The sequence below is a fragment of the Ambystoma mexicanum genome, chromosome 11 (genome assembly GCF_040938575.1).
Source record: "Ambystoma mexicanum isolate Mex_15411 chromosome 11, UKY_AmexF1_1, whole genome shotgun sequence".
NCBI lineage: Eukaryota > Metazoa > Chordata > Amphibia > Caudata > Ambystomatidae > Ambystoma > Ambystoma mexicanum.
This window is the reverse complement of record NC_090934.1, coordinates 1,487,110,733-1,487,130,471: the sequence shown is the minus strand read 5'-3', so window position 1 is coordinate 1,487,130,471 and position 19,739 is coordinate 1,487,110,733. Positions and strand designations below refer to the sequence as shown.

The 19,739-nt window shown below is 53.2% G+C and overlaps 1 protein-coding gene across 2 annotated transcripts in view; it reads left to right on the top strand.

Annotated features, from left to right (window-relative positions):
* Positions 1-19,739, top strand: part of LOC138504634 (uncharacterized) — a 640,493-nt gene that overhangs the window by 576,167 nt on the left and 44,587 nt on the right. For both annotated transcript variants that reach the window (XR_011279879.1, XM_069625235.1), the window contains exon 5: positions 7,108-18,681. Coding sequence is in view for 1 of the 2 variants with exons in the window: in XM_069625235.1 (XP_069481336.1) it covers positions 7,108-18,681 (11,574 nt within the window). In the remaining variant the exon portion in view is untranslated. The remainder of the gene's footprint in view (positions 1-7,107; positions 18,682-19,739) is intronic.

Here is a 19,739-nt window from a genome sequence, read left to right as displayed (position 1 = left end):
GGTTCTGTGTAACACACAGTAAAATGATGCCTGTGGAGTAGGTGAGGCTCCACAGTCTGTGAACACAAAAATGTTAAACACACACAGAAAAACACATGTAAGAGTGGGGAAAAAGGGCTCACACTCTTACCAGGTGAAATAAATAAATCCTAGAAATCCAGCAAAGCTGCTGAGGGACTCAGTAGGTAAGGGAAATTAGCCATTCTTGAGAATTCTCCCTAACAAGGGTCTCTTCAGGACTTTCCTGCTGGTGATGGCTCCTGCCCCGGCTTGGGAACTGAGCGTGGTACTGTCTAAGCTTATGGGGCCTCAGTTTGAACCAGTGCATTTGTGCCCCTTTGAAGTTTCCATTGTGGAAGACGGCTTTTCTAATGGCGTTCACCGAAGCCAGGTGGGTCCGGGGGATTCAGGCCATCTCCTGTAAGCAGCCGTATTTGTCCAACACGCTACTAAGTTGGTGGTGCAAACTCATCCCACCTTGATGCCAAAGGTCCCATCGGACTTTCATCTGAACGAGGTTTTGGCTCTGCCAGCTTTCTTCCCAAGCCCTCCTACTCCTGCTAAAACGGCATTGTATTTGCTGGATGTTGCCCGTGCCCTCAAGTTCTACGTGGCACACACTAAAGACTTTCAGAAAATGTCTCTGCATTTTTGTCAATTTTGGATCTGTGGGACATGCAAGGCCCTGTATAAGGCTTCCATATCCAGGTGGCTCCCAGGCTTCATCATGCATTGTTCATCTGGCCAACAGACCACTTCCGGGCCAGCCAAGAGCCCATTCCACCAGAGCCATCTCTGCAGACACAGCGTTTTTCTGGTGTTCCTACTGCTCAACATCAACAGGGCTGGTACTTGGAGGTCTACCCACACCTTAACGAAATTCTACTGTTGACAAAGATTCCAGGGAGGAGTCCCTGGTCGGCCAAGCACTGCTACGCAACCTGTTTTGTTTGAGGTGAGTCTGTTCCAGGGGTTAAGTGGATTGCTTCTGTGAGCCTTGCCACCTCCTGTGGTTGTGTAGACCTCCTGTTTATTCGTATTCATGAGTGTTAGGAAAGGTTTCTCTTTACTGCACCTTTCCTTCCATCTTTATGGAAACCCCAAACTTTTTGCTTTTATTTTTTAATCTGACCTGTACTTATTGCAGTACATTGAAACTAGTTGTTTCCCCTTAGTCGTGTTTCTATATTACTACCTTTGGTTACTTTAGTATCACTTGTGGTAACTTTTTATCATTGTACAATGCAGCTTACACTGTATTGCAATGCAGACTAACCCTAGACTAACACTCAGAGGATTTTTGGTTAATCTAGGTGTGCTGAAAGGATAGGCTAGTGGCAGCAGTGACTTTTCACCACTTTTTGGAGATTTTCATTTTAGTTTTACCGCGTTTGGCTACTAACTGTGGCTACTGGTCAAACATGGCTGTGCCACGAGATTTTTCACCTGTTCTTTTGCCATCTTGTTGTTTAGCCTTCTTCCTGGCCTGAGAGTCCAGGAAAATCCTTATAAGTACTTCCAGCGCTTGGGAAAGCAGGTGCTTTTGGCGGGCTAATGGAGGGCTGTGTGTGTTTGCTGGCAGGATGTGGGCTGGGTCAGTCTGACTCCAATGCACAAACTGGTGTCAGTGTGTCTGAGTAATATGCATGAATGTTCCCGCCAGTGCTCCTGATTGGTCCACTGTTGGGTTGAATGTGTGGGTTAGTCCTGCTATTGGCTAGTGGGAGTTTCAGCTCTTACCTGGCTTTCAGCATAAGATATATGGCATTTATAACGCCCCTATACACAAGTGTGTCAAGGCGCAACGAGGCAAGAGAGGGGATCAGAGGGAAGACCGAGACCACAATATTACTAGGCCAGGTGACATTGAGATCACGCAAGTGCAGGGGAAGGGGAAAAGCCTGTGGGGAGTAGGGGGAGGGTGCAGTGCAGTACATGGGAACGCCAGTAAAAATAAATAGAATAAATAAAACAATAAGTAAAAGTGCGGCCAGCTCGTGGCAAGTGCAAGGGTAAGTGCAGACATCATGTGCCAAGTGCTGGTAGGGGGCTGTAGGGATACAGAAAACAGTCCCCAAGTGTGGGGCATGCCAGGGAGCAGTGCAGGGGTGCAACTGACTGTGGAGGGGACCTGGGCCCGAGATCAGAGGGTAGCCAGGTGACCAGTGCAGTTTCAGTTTCAGCCAGGAGTTCAGCAGGGGAGAGGAGGAGAGAAAGAAGCAAAGAGGAAGGTTTTGGATGCTTCCGGAACCGGAGATGGTTCTCCTCAAGTTTCAGGGAGGCAGGTAGGCTGGTGGGCTGTTCCAGAGGGAGGCTCCAGCCGAAGAGAAAGATCTACCACCAACTTGTTTCTTGGAGAAGCGACCAACCCTGAGGGAGTTGGAGGCGGATCAACGAAGAGCTTGAGAAGGAAGATATTTAGGAAGAGATAGATGAAGGTATTGAGGCCCCAGAAGACCTTGTGGACAATGCAGAGGGTTTTGAACTTCATCCTCGCAGCCACTGGAACCAGTGCAGAGATATCAGTCCTGGAGAGATACGATACCTGGGCTTGAAGCCAAGGACAAGTCTCGCAGTCCTGTTCTAGATGAGCTGCAGAGGGCAGAGAGTGGAAGCAGACAGATTTAGAAAGAGGCTGTTGCAGTAGTCCAGCCTAGAGAGAACCAGTGCTCTGGAGACGGTGAGCTTCTGCGGGAAGGAGAGGAAGGGAAGAATACCTACGAGGAGGTGCAGCTGTTAGTGTGACTTCTTAGAGATGTCAGAGATGTGAGGAGAGTGCCTCACAGGTGGGAGCAGGGAGAGGGCCAAGAGAGGCTGGCCAGAGAGTGACAGGAAAGGAGGGAGCAGATGTGCCCATAAGGAGAATCTCGATCTTACTGATATTAAGGCAGATTTAAGATTTGTGTCACTACTGCTACAATTGAGAAGCCGCCAATGCCTCCATCCTGTGAAGCATCCTCTACATAGCAATACCTCCCGGAAATATGATACCACCCTTAACAGGCAGAATATTACCAACCGGAGCACGATTGGGTCATTTCGATCTCGTGTATCCTATTGGTCCTGAGGAAGGCAGTCATCACATCATACCGCCGAAACGTAATACACCCCTGCGTCAACATCCAGTTACGCAAGAGTTGTGCGCTGTTCAGGAATAATACTGGCGCAAAACGTAGACCCTGAGTTGACTCAACAGACATTCAGATCTACCAATAAGCAGCATCTTAAATTGCTTTGTTCACTAAAGCGGATTCCTTATTGGACTAGAATATCCTATTGGCTAAGCAAAATCTCTCATCTCCACATGAATAATTTGTACAGACGTAATGAGAGATTAGCTGTTTAGACTAGGGGACTGGTCACAAGATGTATCATTTATGCAGACTATGCTATACAATTTGCTTCTTGTTTTGTTAATGATTTGCTTTGAACATTAGCCTTTTCTATTTTGAACTTTCAAATTCTTTTCCTTCTGCTTTTTCTACTTCTAGACCTTTATTTTCAGGTCCTTTCTATTTATTATGGTTCATAAACAATTTGTTTAGTTTGATTTTGCCATTTAAACATTTGTTATAAAGAATAAATGTGAAATGTACACAAATGCTAAATATCCAGTGCAGTGTATTTTAGCTCCTGCATGTCTCCGAGCAAATGCAAGGACATACCACTATGTGTTATTGAATAACACAAAGTGCAGGCTCTCCCCACCTGAAGAGAGTCAACACAAGGACACCACACCAGGTGCAAGTTATACACACTATACAGGGTGATCCTTCCTCAGTAGCCATTTAATGACCGTTTACAGAGACTTCTTTCCACTTTTATACCACAGTGTTTTCCTGTTGGGACACACACCCTCCCATTTGTTAGCCAAGGAGGAGAAAGCAAGGGGAGGCAAGGAAGCCGTGGAGGGAAGAGAGGGGACAGCAGGAGAAGGAAGGAAATTGATGAGACGCAGCCTGTGTCTATCAAAGAGAAGATTGGCCTGAGGGCCTTAGACCAAGCAAGACGGCACCATTCAGGTCAACATTTATGATGACCTTGGAGGAGTTGAAGGAAGCCAGGCGGGCCTCCCACCGGGTGCCACCATTAATGGGAGAAGAAGAGCGAGGAGAAAGCACAGAGAGCATATGAAGAGTCCACAGGTCTGGTGAGGGAAAGACAAAGAGGATGTTGGTGAGGGTTTGCCTAGAGGAGGCACTGGTATAGGTGTCGGCGATAGGGAGGCCTGGGTTGGAGGCCAGGATGTCCTTTTTAAACTGCTTCCTACCAGATTTAGTGAGGAGAGCAGGATAGTCGATAGAAAAGCAGTTAGAAAAGATAGGAGAGACAGAGAGCACCATAGTGTAGGTGGGGAGAGGAGAGGAGAGAAGAGGGAGATAAAGGGGGGATAGGTGCGGGGAGAACACTAGGGAAGGTTGCAGGGAGGGGCGCAAGCAGACGAGACAGACGAAACAGTAGTAGTCAATTGGACAAGACAACAGGTGCTCAGACAATGGTAGAAAGTTTGCTAGATGAATGCTTTACTAAGAAGTCAAAACTACAGAATGGCACTACTTTCACAATGTTTAGATACTGGAGAAAAACACACACCTAAGTCTGAGAGTCCTGTATAAGGGGAAAAAGGCCTAGGTTTCACAATGCAATTTTAAATACTTTCATAATGCAATTTTTAAAATACCGGAGAAAACACACCAGAGTCTGAGAGTCTGCGAGTCTGCAATGTGGCAGGGTTGTCAGGGTAAAGTGCAGGCTCTATTCCTAGCTTGCTTAGTCGCTGCTGGTTGACGGCTTCCCCTGCTGACACCTGCGGACACTAGCTGGGACCCGCCTCTGTAGGAGCTGCCCTTTGCCTGTGGGCACTTGGCCATAGGGCTGCCCTGGAAAGGTCAGTTAAGATCAGTGCTATAGCCTATCAGGCGAGGAGGGCGGGCTGGGAGAAGGGAGGGGAGGGAGCTTTTACGCTAAGAGGGTTTGGGAGAACAAGAGTGGACGCCGGGCCCAGTGGGGCTCAGGAATTGAACTTTTACAAAAAAAAAAGCAAGGCCCAAGAGGGTCAAGGAAACAAATACCTTTGCAACGCCAGATAGGAAAGGTGACCCATACACCCATTCTTCAGAGATCCTGGAGAAATCTGAAGGAGCCAAGTATCCTATCCAGCTGTGAGACCCACGAAGAGACCTGAGACCCGACTGAAGGAGGCCTGGCAACCAACTTCTGCTGCTGTCTTGGAGGAGCCCTGTCTTCCTCTTGATATTTAGTAGTCCTACGAAGGAGCTACGACCCTTGGATTGGAGGGACCATCCATTCCTGATGTCTTCTCGTGCCCTGCCAAAGGAAGCCTTCGGAAGTGCCCTGGAACCTTCATGCGGTTGACCAGCTTTGTTTTAGGGCTACCATGCTGCTGGCATCACCATACCGAGTCTCGGCCTGAAACGTGGGGGATCCTCAGCTGGCCCTGCAAGACTACATCCTGCGAGATTTCAGCATCCTGGCATCAGGGGACCCGAGATAAAAGGGAAAGTCTGACCGCAGCTGCATAGTCAATTTGCGTTGCTGTGCGCAGTGACAACCATCAGAAAATTGCTTACCTGACCAGAGTCAAGTCCTGAGAGGGGTGCTGCATTGAGTTTTTCTGCATTCTTTGACCGAGAGTCCTTGCAGCAGTAAAAGACACCAATCAGAGAGCAACTCGAACCTTCAACCCCTGGGAATCAAGGACTGCGGCTTTTGGTAGGAAAAGCAATGTTGGACACTCTTCCTTTGTTCTGCCAAGTCTGGGAAAGAATCTGAGTACAGGGGTTGGGGGTAAATTAGTTTCTAACCTACCCTATATGCCCATTATAAGTCAATGGGCTTATAATAAACCCTATTTCTAACACTTTTGGCTTTGCCATAACGTGCTTTTGCAAGACATCTGACGGTTGAGGCTACTTTTGGGCATTAGTCTAACTTGAACCCTAAGACCCCTTCAGTGGACTCCAGAGAACCTACCTGCATTTTTTCATACATCCTAAGTTCTGTGGAACTGTATCTTGAACTATTGGGCCCAAGGCCCCAGGCAACTTGGGGCTGGGCAATTTTAGATGGTGATCATCTCTGTGGATCTTTTTGTGCGTAATACGTGTCTAACCTTTCCTTTGCAGGAGATTCTGATTTGTATTATGCCCTGTAACCAAGTGAATGTATATATGTATTTAGTATGATAGTGTTGTGTGATAAGTCTATTTGCTTGTAGTCATTTTTCTATAGTGTTTTGGCCATAATTAAATAACTGTATTTATTATGCATCCAGTCTGTGTAATCTGTGATTCCTATTGTGTGACCTAATTGTGGACCCTTTACAAGCTCACCCCCTCTGAACAACTTAGCCTAGACCGCTTGTCACTGCTACCTAAACTGCTTCCCAGAGTTGTTCCTGTCACAATATAGGATGCTCTTCTATACATTTTTCCACCAAGCTAGAGTATAGAAAATCGGTCCTACCAATGAGCATGTGAATCCATGCATGACCCCATCTTGGAGAAGGAACAAGTTACTTACCAATAACGCTTGTTCTCCAGCATGGATCTTGCATGGATTCACATGCAAACCCTTCCATCTTGCCCGCTCTGGCTCTTCTTGGTTCATACTGCCACTTTACTTGCGCTACCAAATCTGAAAATGGCCCGCTGGGGTGGAGCTTAGGAGGACGAGAGTCATTGGCTGGGGGCAGTATGACCCAAAGGATACTGTTTGGCTGTAGAGGAGACTAGCGGTTTAAAGTTTAAAGCTAAACTGTACCCACCACTGCTGGAGAACAAGGTAAGTAAACTTGTTCCTTTTAGAGAAGGGTCGTATCCTGTTCTGAAATGGAAAGCGAAAGAGAGAAAGTCTGCATGGTTGAGTTTAGTTTGGATCAAAAGTAGAATGGGATAAAAGTTGCTTTTTTGACTGTTAACAATGCATGGACTATATACTAGTTACTTAATAGGTTGAACTTGTACTTGTGTGTGGCTACTAAATTAACTTTGCATAGGACCATACATGGACCTCAAATGGAATTTTAATTTGAATTTTTACGGAAATGTTGGTTCTTGACTCTAAAAGTTTTCTTCTCTTTTACAGACTTGATGGACCCCTTGTTGGAAGTTTACATCCGCTGGGAAGGTTTGAAGCCCCAGGTTCCAAAGGACCTCGTTTAGATGTCCCACCTCCTACTATACCAGGCCCCCCACCTAGGGGCCCAATGCAAGAACAGTGGTCAACCCGATTCAGCAATATGCCAAGTAACATGCAACGCTCCTCTTTCACGTCGGTTAGTTTGTGGAGAGGTCCTGAAACAGCTGTAGAAAAAGATTTTCAAGCTGAACCCATGGAAACCCAAGATCATCCTAGTGAATACTCTGACATTCATACGCATGTGCCAGCGCCACCCTTTTTAGGCCCGAACTCTGCAACCAAACCACCCCTTTTTCAATCACAAGATGATTCAAAGAGCTCTCAATCAGAAACAAAAATGGAAATGGATATCGCTAGAGTACCAAGCTGGGGCAAGAACCCAAAACATGTCGACAATGTACCCAAGTCAAGTCCACCATTTCTAACTCCAAATCAAATGTCTTTCTCCGCTAACACTGCCGGGTTTTCTTCTATAGGAGTAGCTGGAGCCCCACCTATGGGAACTGCAACTAAATCCATACCTGTTGATCCCAAGCTTCTTCAAAGAGACACTCCACGCCAGGGCCCTACAAGACAATTTAGCAACTGGGATAAGAGCCCAGCACCACCTGCTGGTGCCTGGGACCAGGCCCCGAGACAGCTAGATGGTGCCTGGGACCAGGGTTCGAGGCGGCTGGATGGTGCCTGGGAGCAGGATTCTAGGCGGCTAGATGGTGCCTGGGACCAGGGTTCTAGGCGGCTGGATGGTGCCGGGGACCAGGCCCCGAGGCTGCTGGAAGGTGCCTCGGACCAGGGCCTGAGGGGACCGGAGGGTGCCTGGGGCAAGGGGCAGATGGGACCGGAGGGTGCCTGGGGCAAGGGGCAGATGGGACCGGAGGGTGCCTGGGACAAGGGGCAGAGGGGACCGGAGGGTGCCTGGGACAAGGGGCAGAGGGGACCGGAGGGTGCCTGGGACAAGGGGCAGAGGGGACAGGAGGGTGCCTGGGACAAGGGGCAGAGGGGACCAGAGGGTGCCTGGGACAAGGGGCAGAAGGGACCAGAGATTGCCTGGGACGAGGGCCATAGGGGACCAGAGGGTGCCTGGGACAAGGGCCAGAGAGGACCAGAGGGTGCCTGGGACGAGGGCCAGAGGGGACCAAAGGGTGCCTGGGACGAGGGCCAGAGGGCACCAGAGGATGCCTGGGACAAGGGCCAGAGGGGACCAGAGGGTGTCTGGGACAAGGGCCCGAGGGGACCGGAAGGTGCCTGGGACAAGGGCCCAAGGGGACCGGAGGGTGCCTGGGACAAGGGCCCAAGGGGACCGGAGGGTGCCTGGGACAAGGGCCCGAAGGGACCGGAGGGTGCCTGGGACAAGGGCCCGAGGGGACCGGAGGGTGCCTGGGACAAGGGCCCGAGGGGACCGGAGGGTGCCTGGGACAAGGGCCCGAGGGGACCGGTTGGTGCATGGGACAAGGGCCCGAGGGGACCGGAGGGTGCCTGGGACGAGGGCCCGAGGGGACCGGAGGGTGCCTGGGACAAGGGCCCGAGGGGACCGGAGGGTGCCTGGGACGAGGGCCCGAGGGGACCGGAGGGTGCCTGGGACGAGGGCCCGAGGGGACCGGAGGGTGCCTGGGACGAGGGCCCGAGGGGACCGGAGGGTGCCTGGGACGAGGGCCCGAGGGGACCGGAGGGTGCCTGGGACAAGGGCCCGAGGGGACCGGAGGGTGCCTGGGACAAGGGCCCGAGGGGACCGGAGGGTGCCTGGGACAAGGGCCCGAGGGGACCGGAGGGTGCCTGGGACAAGGGCCCGAGGGGACCGGAGGGTGCCTGGGACAAGGGCCAGAGGGGACCGGAGGGTGCCTGGGACAAGGGCCAGAGGGGACCGGAGGGTGCCTGGGACACGGGCCCGAGGGGACCGGAGGGTGCCTGGGACACGGGCCCGAGGGGACCGGAGGGTGCCTGGGACACGGGCCCGAGGGGACCGGAGGGTGCCTGGGACAAGGGCCCGAGGGGACCGCAGGGTGCCTGGGACAAGGGCCAGAGTGGACCGCAGGGTGCCTGGGACAAGGGCCAGAGGGGACCGCAGGGTGCCTGGGACAAGGGCCAGAGGGGACCGGAGGGTGCCTGGGACAAGGGCCAGAGGGGACCGGAGGGTGCCTGGGACAAGGGCCCGAGGGGACCGGAGGGTGCCTGGGACAAGGGCCCGAGGGGACCGGAGGGTGCCTGGGACAAGGGCCCGAGGGGACCGGAGGGTGCCTGGGACAAGGGCCCGAGGGGACCGGAGGGTGCCTGGGACAAGGGCCCGAGGGGACCGGAGGGTGCCTGGGACAAGGGCCCAAGCGGACCGGAGGGTGGCGTTTGGGACAAGGGCCTGAGGGGACCAGAGAGCGGCGTTTGGGACAAGGGCCCAAAAGGACCTGAAAGTGCTTGGAACAGGGGCCCGAGGGATCCTTGGGATCAGGAACCAATGCAAACAGATGATTGGGATGAAGGACCGGATCAGCCAGGTGATTGGAATCAGGGACAAGAAGACAGTTGGGGCACAGATCCTTCACAGACCGATCGCTTTGACAGGGGCACGATGAGACCAGGCTGCAATGTAGAAAAAGATCTAGCAAGATCAGGCAACACTTGGGGCAAAGGTCCAATGTCACAGGGCGGTAATTTAGATAGGGGCCTCATACGATTGGATAGCAGTTTAGATAGAGGTCCAGTGCGCCCAGAAGGTGGCTTTGATCGGGAAACACAGGGCCCTAATTGGGACAGAATTCCAGAGAGAGCAAGCAGTTTGGATGTAAGCCATGGAAGACCTCTTTTAAATATAGAAAGTGGACCTATAAGACAAGGAAGTAATTTTCTTGACAAGGGCCCTGAAAGACAAGGCATGGACTTTGACAAGGGTGCAACACGACCAGCCAGCCTTTTTGGTAAGCCCATGGAGAGGCCCAGGGGCCTTTTTGACAAGCCCATGGACCGTCCGGGCGGCCTTTTTGACAAGCCCATGGACCGCCCGGGCGGCCTTTTTGACAAGCCCATGGACCGCCCGGGCGGCCTTTTTGACAAGCCCATGGACCGCCCGGGCGGCCTTTTTGACAAGCCCATGGACCGCCCGGGCGGCCTTTTTGACAAGCCCATGGACCGCCCGGGCGGCCTTTTTGACAAGCCCATCGACCGTCCGGGTAGCCGCTTTGACAAGCCCGGCAGCCTTTTGGACAGGCCCATGGACCGGCCCGGAAGCCTTTTGGACCGGCCCGGAAGCCTTTTGGACCGGCCCGGAAGCCTTTTGGACCGGCCCGGAAGCCTTTTGGACCGGCCCGGAAGCCTTTTGGACCGGCCCGGAAGCCTTTTGGACCGGCCCGGCAGCCTTTTGGACAGGCCCATGGACCGGCCCGGCAGCCTTTTGGACAGGCCCATGGACCGGCCCGGCAGCCTTTTGGACAGGCCCATGGACCGGCCCGGCAGCCTTTTGGACAGGCCCACGGACCGGCCCGGCAGCCTTTTGGACAGGCCCACGGACCGGCCCGGCAGCCTTTTGGACAGGCCCACGGACCGGTCCGGCAGCCTTTTGGACAGGCCCACGGACCGGCCCGGCAGCCTTTTGGACAGGCCCACGGACCTGCCCGGCAGCCTTTTGGACCAGCCCCCCACCCAGGCCTGCAGCATTTTTGACAAGCCTCCTGCCCCGGACCGGCCCGGCAGCATTTTCGACAAGCCTCCTGCCCCGGACCGGCCCGGCAGCATTTTCGACAAGCCTCCTGCCCCGGACCGGCCCGGCAGCATTTTCGACAAGCCTCCTGCCCCGGACCGGCCCGGCAGCATTTTTGACAAGCCTCCTGCCCCGGACCGGCCCGGCAGCATTTTTGACAAGCCTCCTGCCCCGGATCGGCCCGGCAGCATTTTTGACAAGCCTCCTGCTCCCGACCGGCCCGGCAGCATTTTTGACAAGCCTCCTGCTCCCGACCGGCCCGGCAGCATTTTTGACAAGCCTCCTGCCCCGGACCGGCCCGGCAGCATTTTTGACAAGCCTCCTGCCCCGGACCGGCCCGGCAGCATTTTTGACAAGCCTCCTGCCCCGGACCGGCCCGGCAGCATTTTTGACAAGCCTCCTGCCCCGGACCGGCCCGGCAGCATTTTTGACAAGCCTCCTGCCCCGGACCGGCCTGGCAGCACTTTGGACAAGCCTTCCATTCTGGACCGGCCTGGCAGTATTTTTGACGAGCCTCCTGCCCCGGACCGGCCACGCAGCATTTTTGACAAGCCCCCTACCCCCAACCGGCCTGGCATCACTTTGGAAAAGCCTCCTGTCCCCGACTGCCCTGGCAGCATTTTTGACAAGCCTCCTGCCCCGGACCGGCCCGGCAGCATTTTTGACAAGCCTCCTGCCCTGGACCGGCCCGGCAGCACTTTGGGCAAGCCTTCCATTCCTGACCACCCTGGCAGTATTTTTGACGAGCCTCCTGCCCCGGACCGGCCACACAGCATTTTTGACAAGCCCCCTACCCCCAACTGGCCTGGCAGCATTTTTGACAAGCCTCCCACCCCAGACTGCCCCGGCAGCATTTTGGACAAGCTTCCCACCCCAGACTGCCCCGGCAGCATTCTGGACAAGCCTCCCGCGCCAGACTGCCCCGGCAGCATTTTGGACAAGCCTCCCGCCCCAGACAAGCCCGGCAGCTTTTTTGACAAGCCTCCCACCCCGGACCGGCCCGGCAGCATTTTTGACAAGCCTCCCACCCCGGACCGGCCCGGCAGCATTTTTGACAAGCCTCCCGCCCCGGACCGGCCCGGCAGCATTTTTGACAAGCCTCCCGCCCCGGACCGGCCCGGCAGCATTTTTGACAAGCCTCCCGCCCCGGACCGGCCCGGCAGCATTTTTGACAAGCCTCCCGCCCCTGACCAGCCCGGCAGCATTTTGGATAAACTTCCCGGCCCTGACCGCCCCTGCAGCATTTTTGACAAGCCTCCCACCCCGGACCGGCCCGGCAGCATTTTTGACAAGCCTCCCACCCCAGACCGGCCCGGCAGCATTTTTGACAAGCCTCCCACCCCAGACTGCCCCGGCAGCATTTTGGATAAACCTCCCGGCCCTGACCGCCCCTGCAGCATTTTTGACAAGCCCCCTGCCCCCGACAAGCCTGGCAGCACTTTGGACAAGCCTCCTGTCCCCGACTGCCCCGCTAGTACTTTGGACACGCCTCCTGCCCCAGACCGCCCCGGCACCATTTTGGACAAGCCTCCTGCTCCTGACCAACCCGGCAGCATCTTTGACAAGCCTTCCATCCCTGACCGGCCCGGCAGCATTTTTGACAAGCCTCCCATCCCTGACAGGCCTGGCAGCACTCTGGACACGCCTCCCAACCCCAACCGCCCTGGCAGCATTTTTGGCAAGCCTCCCACCCCTGACCGGCCCAGCAGCTTTTTGGACATGCCTCCCAACCGCCCTGGCAGCATTTTTGACAAGACTCCCGTCCCTGACTGGCCTGGCAGCACTTTGGACAAGCCTCCCACCCCAGACCGCCCTGGCAGAAGTTTTGAAAAAGGGCTGGACATGTCAGGAAGTGTGTTAAATGTGTGTTCTGACATATCTGGCACGGTTTCGTCTAACAAAGATTTTGAAAAAACTGAAAAGAATTTTGACAAATGTCCTGCTAGAATATGCAGCCTATTTGAGCAAAAGTCTTTAAAAGCTGATAGTAACTTGGAAAATGACTCTACCAAACAAGACAACAGTTTTAACAAAGGTACTGATGGCAACGTTGATGAGGGCAGTGAAAAACTAAGAAGCAGTTTTGAAAAGAACGTAAGATACACTTCGAAAAAGGACACAGAAACTGGCAACAATCTAGATAAGGGACACCCGGGCGTAAAACTAGAACTGGCATCTGGGACAACACAAAGCAATATGACAAAGTGTTCCCCAACAAGAGGTAGTGCTCCGAGCCAGGGCCTGGCCACAGCTGGCGGCTCTGCAAGCCAGGGCCCGGCCACAGCGGGCAATTTAAGACCAAACTCTGCAGAAGCCAACAATTTGAATAAGGGCATCGTGACTAAGGCTGGATTGGAAAGAGGCCTTGCCACAGGAAGCAATTCTAATAAGGGACTGACTTTAGGCAGCAGTTCAGATAAGGACCTAGTGATTGCAGCAAGCGGTGTGAGCAAGGATTTGGTTCAGTCAGGCAGAAATGTGGATACGGTCCTAGGAACTTGCAGCAATGTGGACAAGGGGCAGGATATGAGTAGCAATTCAAGCAATGTTCCATTGATTGGAAGCATAGATAAGGGCACATCCCTTGCATACAGAGACTTGAACAAGGGCTTAGTTACTATGGACAAAAATGTGAACATGAGCCCAATGACGGGAAGTGATATAAACAAAGCCCTATCTGGAGCTGGAAGCAACTTGAAAGGCAGTCAGTTGAGCACAGTGAATGTGGGCTCCCTAAACACAACCCGAACCACTGTTGGCAGTGACATGAACAATAGCCTGGCCCCTGTAAGCAGCAGCACGAGCAAGGGCCCATCCACTATAGGCAGCAACATAAACAAGAGCCTTGCCCCCGGAATCGGCAGTATGAGCAAGGGCGCATCCAGTACAGACAGTGATGTGAAGAGGCTAGCCCCTGTAAGCAGTAGCCCGAGCAAGGGCCCATCCACTATAGGCAGTGATGTGAAGAGGCTGGCCCTTGGAATAAGCAGCATGAGCAAGGTCGTGTCCACTACAGACAGTGATGTGAAGAGGCTGGCCCCTCGAAGCAGCAGCCAGAGCAAGGGCCCATCCACTATAAGCAGTGATGTGAAGAGTCTGGCCCCTCGAAGCAGCAGCCAGAGCAAGAGCCCATCCACTATAGGCAGTGATGTGAAGAGTCTGGGCCCTGTAAGCAGCAGCATGAGCAAGGAGATATCCACTACAGGCAGCAACATAAACAAGAGCCTTGCCCCCGGAATCAGCAGTATCAGCAAAGGCACATCCACTACAGGCAGTGATGTGAAGAGTCTGGCCCCTGTAAGCAGCAGCCCGAGCAAGGACCCATCCACTATAAGCAGTGATGTGAAGAGTCTGGGCCCTGTAAGCAGCAGCACGAGCAAGAACCCATCCAATATAGGCAGTGATGTGAAGAGTCTGGCCCCTCTAAGCAGCAGCCCGAGCAAGGGCCCATCCACTATAGGCAGTGATGTGAAGGGGCTTGCCCCTCTAAGCAGCAGCATGAGAAAGGACATACCCACTACAGGCAGCAACATAAACAGGAGCCTTGCCCCCCGAATCAGCAGTATGAGCAAGGGCGCATACACTACAGGCAGTGATGTGAAGAGTCTGGCCCCTGTAACCAGCAGCACGAACAAGGACCCATTCACTATAGGCAGTGATGTGAAGAGTCTGGCCCCTGTAACCAGCAGCACGAACAAGGACCCATCCACTATAGGCAGTGATGTGAAGAGTCTGGCCCCTGTAAGCAGCAGCATGAGCAAGGACATATCCACTACAGGCAGCAAAATAAACAGGAGCCTTGCCCCCATAATCAGCAGTATGAGCAAGGGCGCATCCACTACAGACAGTGATGTGAAGAGTCTGGCCCCTGTAACCAGCAGCACGAACAAGGACCCATCCACTATAGGGAGTGATGTGAAGAGTCTGGCCCCTGTAAGCAGCAGCACGAGCAAGGACCCATCCACTATAGGCAGTGATGTGAAGAGTCTGTCCCCTCTAAGCAGCAGCCCGAGCAGGGGCCCATCCACTATAGGCAGTGATGTGAAGAAGCTTGCCCCTCTAAGCAGCAGCATGAGCAAGGACATATCCACTACAGGCAGCAACATAAACAAGAGCCTTGCCCCCGGAATCAGCAGTATGAGCAAGGACCCATCCACTATAGGCAGTGATGTGAAGAGTCTGACCCCTGTAAGCAGCAGCATGAGCAAGGGCCCACCCATTAAAGTCAGCGACATAAACAAGAGCCTTGCCCCTGGAATCGGCAGCATGAGCAAGGACATATCCACTACAGGCAGCAACATAAACAAGAGCCTTGCCCCCGGAATCAGCAGTATGAGCAAGGGCGCACCCACTACAGGGGGCCCATCCACTATAGGCAGTGATGTGAAGAGTCTGGGCCCTGTAAGCAGCAGCATGAGCAAGGACATATCCACTACAGGCAGCAACATAAACAAGAGCCTTGCCCCCGGAATCAGCAGTATGAGCAAGGGCACATCCACTACAGGCAGTGATGTGAAGAGTCTGGGCCCTGTAAGCAGCAGCACGAGCAAGGACCCATCCACTATAGACAGTGATGTGAATAGTCTGGCCCCTCTAAGCAGCAGCCCGAGCAAGAGCCCATCCACTATAGGCAGTGATGTGAAGAAGCTTGCACCTGTAAGCAGCAGCATGAGCAAGGGCGCACCTACTACAGAGGGCGCATCCACTACAGACAGTGATGTGAAGAGGCTGACCCCTGTAAGCAGCGGCATGAGCAAGGAAGTATCCACTACAGGCAGCAACATCAACAAGAGTCTTGCCCCCGGAATCAGCAGTATGAGCAAAGGCGCATCCACTACAGGCAGTGATGTGAAGAGTCTGGCCCCTGTAAGTAGCAGCACGAGCAAGGACCCATCCACTATAAGCAGTGATGTGAAGAGTCTGGCCCCTCTAAGCAGCAGCCCGAGCAAGAGCCCATCCACTATAGGCAGTGATGTGAAGAGCCTTGCCCCTGGAATCGGCAGCATGAGCAAGGACATATCCACTACAGGCAGCAACATCAACAAGAGCCTTGCACCTGGAATCAGCAGTATGAGCAAGGGCGCACCTACTACAGAGGGCGCATCCACTACAGACAGTGATGTGAAGAGGCTGACCCCTGTAAGCAGCGGCATGAGCAAGGACGTATCCACTACAGGCAGCAACATCAACAAGAGTCTTGCCCCCGGAATCAGCAGTATGAGCAAAGGCGCATCCACTACAGGCAGTGATGTGAAGAGTCTGGCCCCTGTAAGTAGCAGCACGAGCAAGGACCCATCCACTATAGGCAGTGATGTGAAGAGGCTTGCCCCTGTAAGCAGCAGCATGAGCAAGGACATATCCACTACAGGCAGCAACATAAACAAGAGCCTTGCCCCCGGAATCAGCAGTATCAGCAAGGGTGCATCCACTACAGGCAGTGATATGAAGAGGCTGGCCCCTGCAAGCAGCAGCATGAGCAAGGGCACATCCCCTACAGGCAGTGATGCGAAGAGGCTGGCCACTTTAAGCAGTATGAGCAAGGGCCCACCCACTAAGGGAAGTGACATAAACAAGAGCCCTGCCCCTACAAGCAGCGGCATGAACAAAGACGCATCCACTGCAGTCAGTGACATGAACAAGACTTGGGCCCCTGTAAGTGTCAACATGGGCCCAATGGTGGACAGCAGCGTGGACAGGGGCCCTATGATGGGCATCAACATGGACAGGGGCCCTATGGTGGGCAGCAACCTGGACATGGGCCCTATGGTGGGCAGCAACATGGACAGGGGCCCTATGGTGGGCAGCAACATGGACAGGGGGCCTATGATGGGCAGCAGCATGGACAGGGGCCCTATGGTGGGCAGCAGCATGGGCCCTAGGGCGGGCAGCAGCATGGACAGGGGGCCTATGATGGGCAGCAGCATGGACAGGGGGCCTATGATGGGCAGCAACATGGACAGGGGCCCTATGATGGGCAGCAGCATGAACAGGGTCCCTATGGTGGGCAGCAGCATGGACAGGGGGACTATGATTGGCAGCAGCATGGACAGGGGGTCTAAGATGGGCAGCAGCATGGACAGGGGGCCTATGGTGGGCAGCAACATGGACAGGGGGGCTATGGTGGGCAGCAACATGGACAGGGGGCCTATGATGGGCAGCAGCATGGACAGGGGGCCTATGATGGGCAGCAGCATGGACAGGGGGCCTATGATGGGCAGCAGCATGGACAGGGGGCCTATGATGGGCAGCAGCATGGACAGGGGGCCTATGATGGGCAGCAACATGGACAAGGGGCCTATGATGGGCAGCAACATGGACAAGGGGCCTATGATGGGCAGCAGCATGGCCAGGGGGCCTATGATGGGCAGCAACATGGACAGGGGGCCTATGATGGGCAGCAGCATGGACAGGGGGCCTATGATGGGCAGCAGCATGGACAGGGGGCCTATGATGGGCAGCAACATGGACAGGGGGCCTATGATGGGCAGCAGCATGGACAGGGGGCCTATGATGAGCAGCAGCATGGACAGGGGGCCTATGATGGGCAGAATCATGGACAGGGGGCCTATGATGGGCAGCAGCATGGACAGGGGCCCAATGACAACAGCTGGCTTGGGCATTGCAAGGTCAGACTTCTGTGACCGAAAACCAGAAAACAGTCTTGGCAGTGGCCTAAAGAGAGCCGAAATACGAGACCGCAGCCCTCTGAGGCTTGGGAATCGAAGTAGGAGCCCCTTGAGTACAGGCAGTCGTGGTAGAAGTCCTGTGAGACTTGGAAATCGTGACAGGAGCCCTTTGAAATCCGGTATTCATGAAATTAGCCACTTGATGCATGGTACTCATGACAAGAGAGCGGATCTCACCAGGGAACTGCTTCCTTTGGCACAGTCAAATGAACTGGATAACAGACTCCTAAGTGATGATGAGGCCACCAGAGTTTCCAGAGCGCCATGGCTTCTTGGAGAAGAAAAAGGAGTGGAAGATATGCGAAGAAGAAGAGACTTTCCATCAGCGCAGGAGGGGATGACCGATTGGAAGAAAAAGTCCTACTGGAAAGAAAAAGAACATTTCCTGCATGGGCCCCCTGATCCATACAGCAGGCAAGAGAGAGTGCCACTTCGTCATTCTGCACCATCTGCACCTCATGACCTTGATAGAGATACATGGTGGGATGATAGGGAGCAAGAGCGTGATTCGGGACGGGACTTCGACAGGTTTGAAAGACCATTTGATAGAGTCAATCAGAATCCAAATCGAGATTACCACGGATCTCGAGACGGAAACTTCCTGCCTCATGATAGGAATTATCCCCTCCGACCTTTATCACCTTGTCCACCCCTTCCGCATCTTCCACCTTTTCATTCTGTTTCACCTCTTCGATCCCGTTCGGCAATTAGATCTGTATCACCTCTCCCTCCCCTTCCGCTTTTGGACAAGTTCCGTGAAGATCGATGGGGAGAAGGTAGTGACAGAGGCATATTGTATGAAAGAGACCGCCAGGAAAGAGATCTGAGGGTGCGCGAGTTCTCTGATAGACCCTGGCAAGAGATGACAAATCCAGATTACCCCCCAGTGAGGCCCTGGGACAAAGACCGGTTGGGGGAGAGATGGTATCCACCAGAAGCCAGAGATCGATTTCTAAATGATCAGCTGGATCCACTTCCTCCAGTACCAATGCATCCTCCACCAGGCCCTGCTGTGCACCCTTCAACAATACCTGGAGCAGAGATGAACCTGGACCCTGAGCAGTCGTCCGCCATGGCGGGGCCAATGGTCCTCAGCCAAAGGCAGCATGAGATAATCTTGAAGGCTGCACAGGAGTTGAAAAAGCTACGGTGAGATGTGTGCTCTGCTCCTTCTCTTACAGCAGACTGACTTGCCTGTGTTTTTGAAATTTTGAGTGGATCTAAAACAGTACAGGTGTTTCTTGAGATTATGCAGGCTTTTTGGATCAGCAGCAAGCCTACCTGTCTGTTGCTACAGCTCATTACAGTTAGTGCCACTTCAGCTCTCTGCGTACATGTCCAAGTTAATGCAGACTGAGTTACAGGAGAGCAGCATTACTACAATGTGTACTTTGCAAAAGCACCTTTTTTCTTGGAAGGAAACAAGTGGGGATGTGAGGAGAATATATAGCGTCAACGTAACTTCAATTTTAAAGACTTGAATCTAGTGATGTTGTATTGTTACTGGTAAATAACACTTTAGAGAACTGTCGTCTACTGAAGGGAGAGGGAAGGCTGTAACCCCCCAAAATAGCTTAAAAAGACACCTGAAAAAAACACATTTCCCGAATAGTGCGATCATGTGAACTGTAGAAATACAATACAGCCGAAAGAGTAATTCCTTATTTATTGATGATATGACATTGCTTTCCTGAGATTGCGTATTACACAGACCTAGGGCAATGAACGATTTGAAGAAACGCATGCCATTAACATGCCTTATTCCAACATCAACCTTTGGTCCACGTGCATATGTTTCGCCATAAGAGGCTTTGTCTAGGCCAAGTAAAACAATTCCCGAACATAGAAATTATATACAAAAGTGATTCTGTACAATTATGGAATGGTGCATAATTCATGGTCCGTTCAAACCATCAGAAAGCACATGGGAGAAAAGAGGGAAATGAGAACAACAATTAGTTGTTGTTCTCATTCCCCTCTTTTCTCCCATGTGCTCTCCTTGTTTCCTGCACACCAATGGACCAGTTTCAGATTTTATAATTTGCTGAAAGCTTGGCAGTTGCTTAGCAATTAAAATTCTGCCGTATAGCCAGAGGAATTAACTGCTAAGCAACTGGTGAGCTTTCAGCAAATTACAAAATCTGAAACTTGCCCATTGGTGTGCAGGAAAAAAGGTTACTTTTTCAAGGGACACATTTTAGTAATTC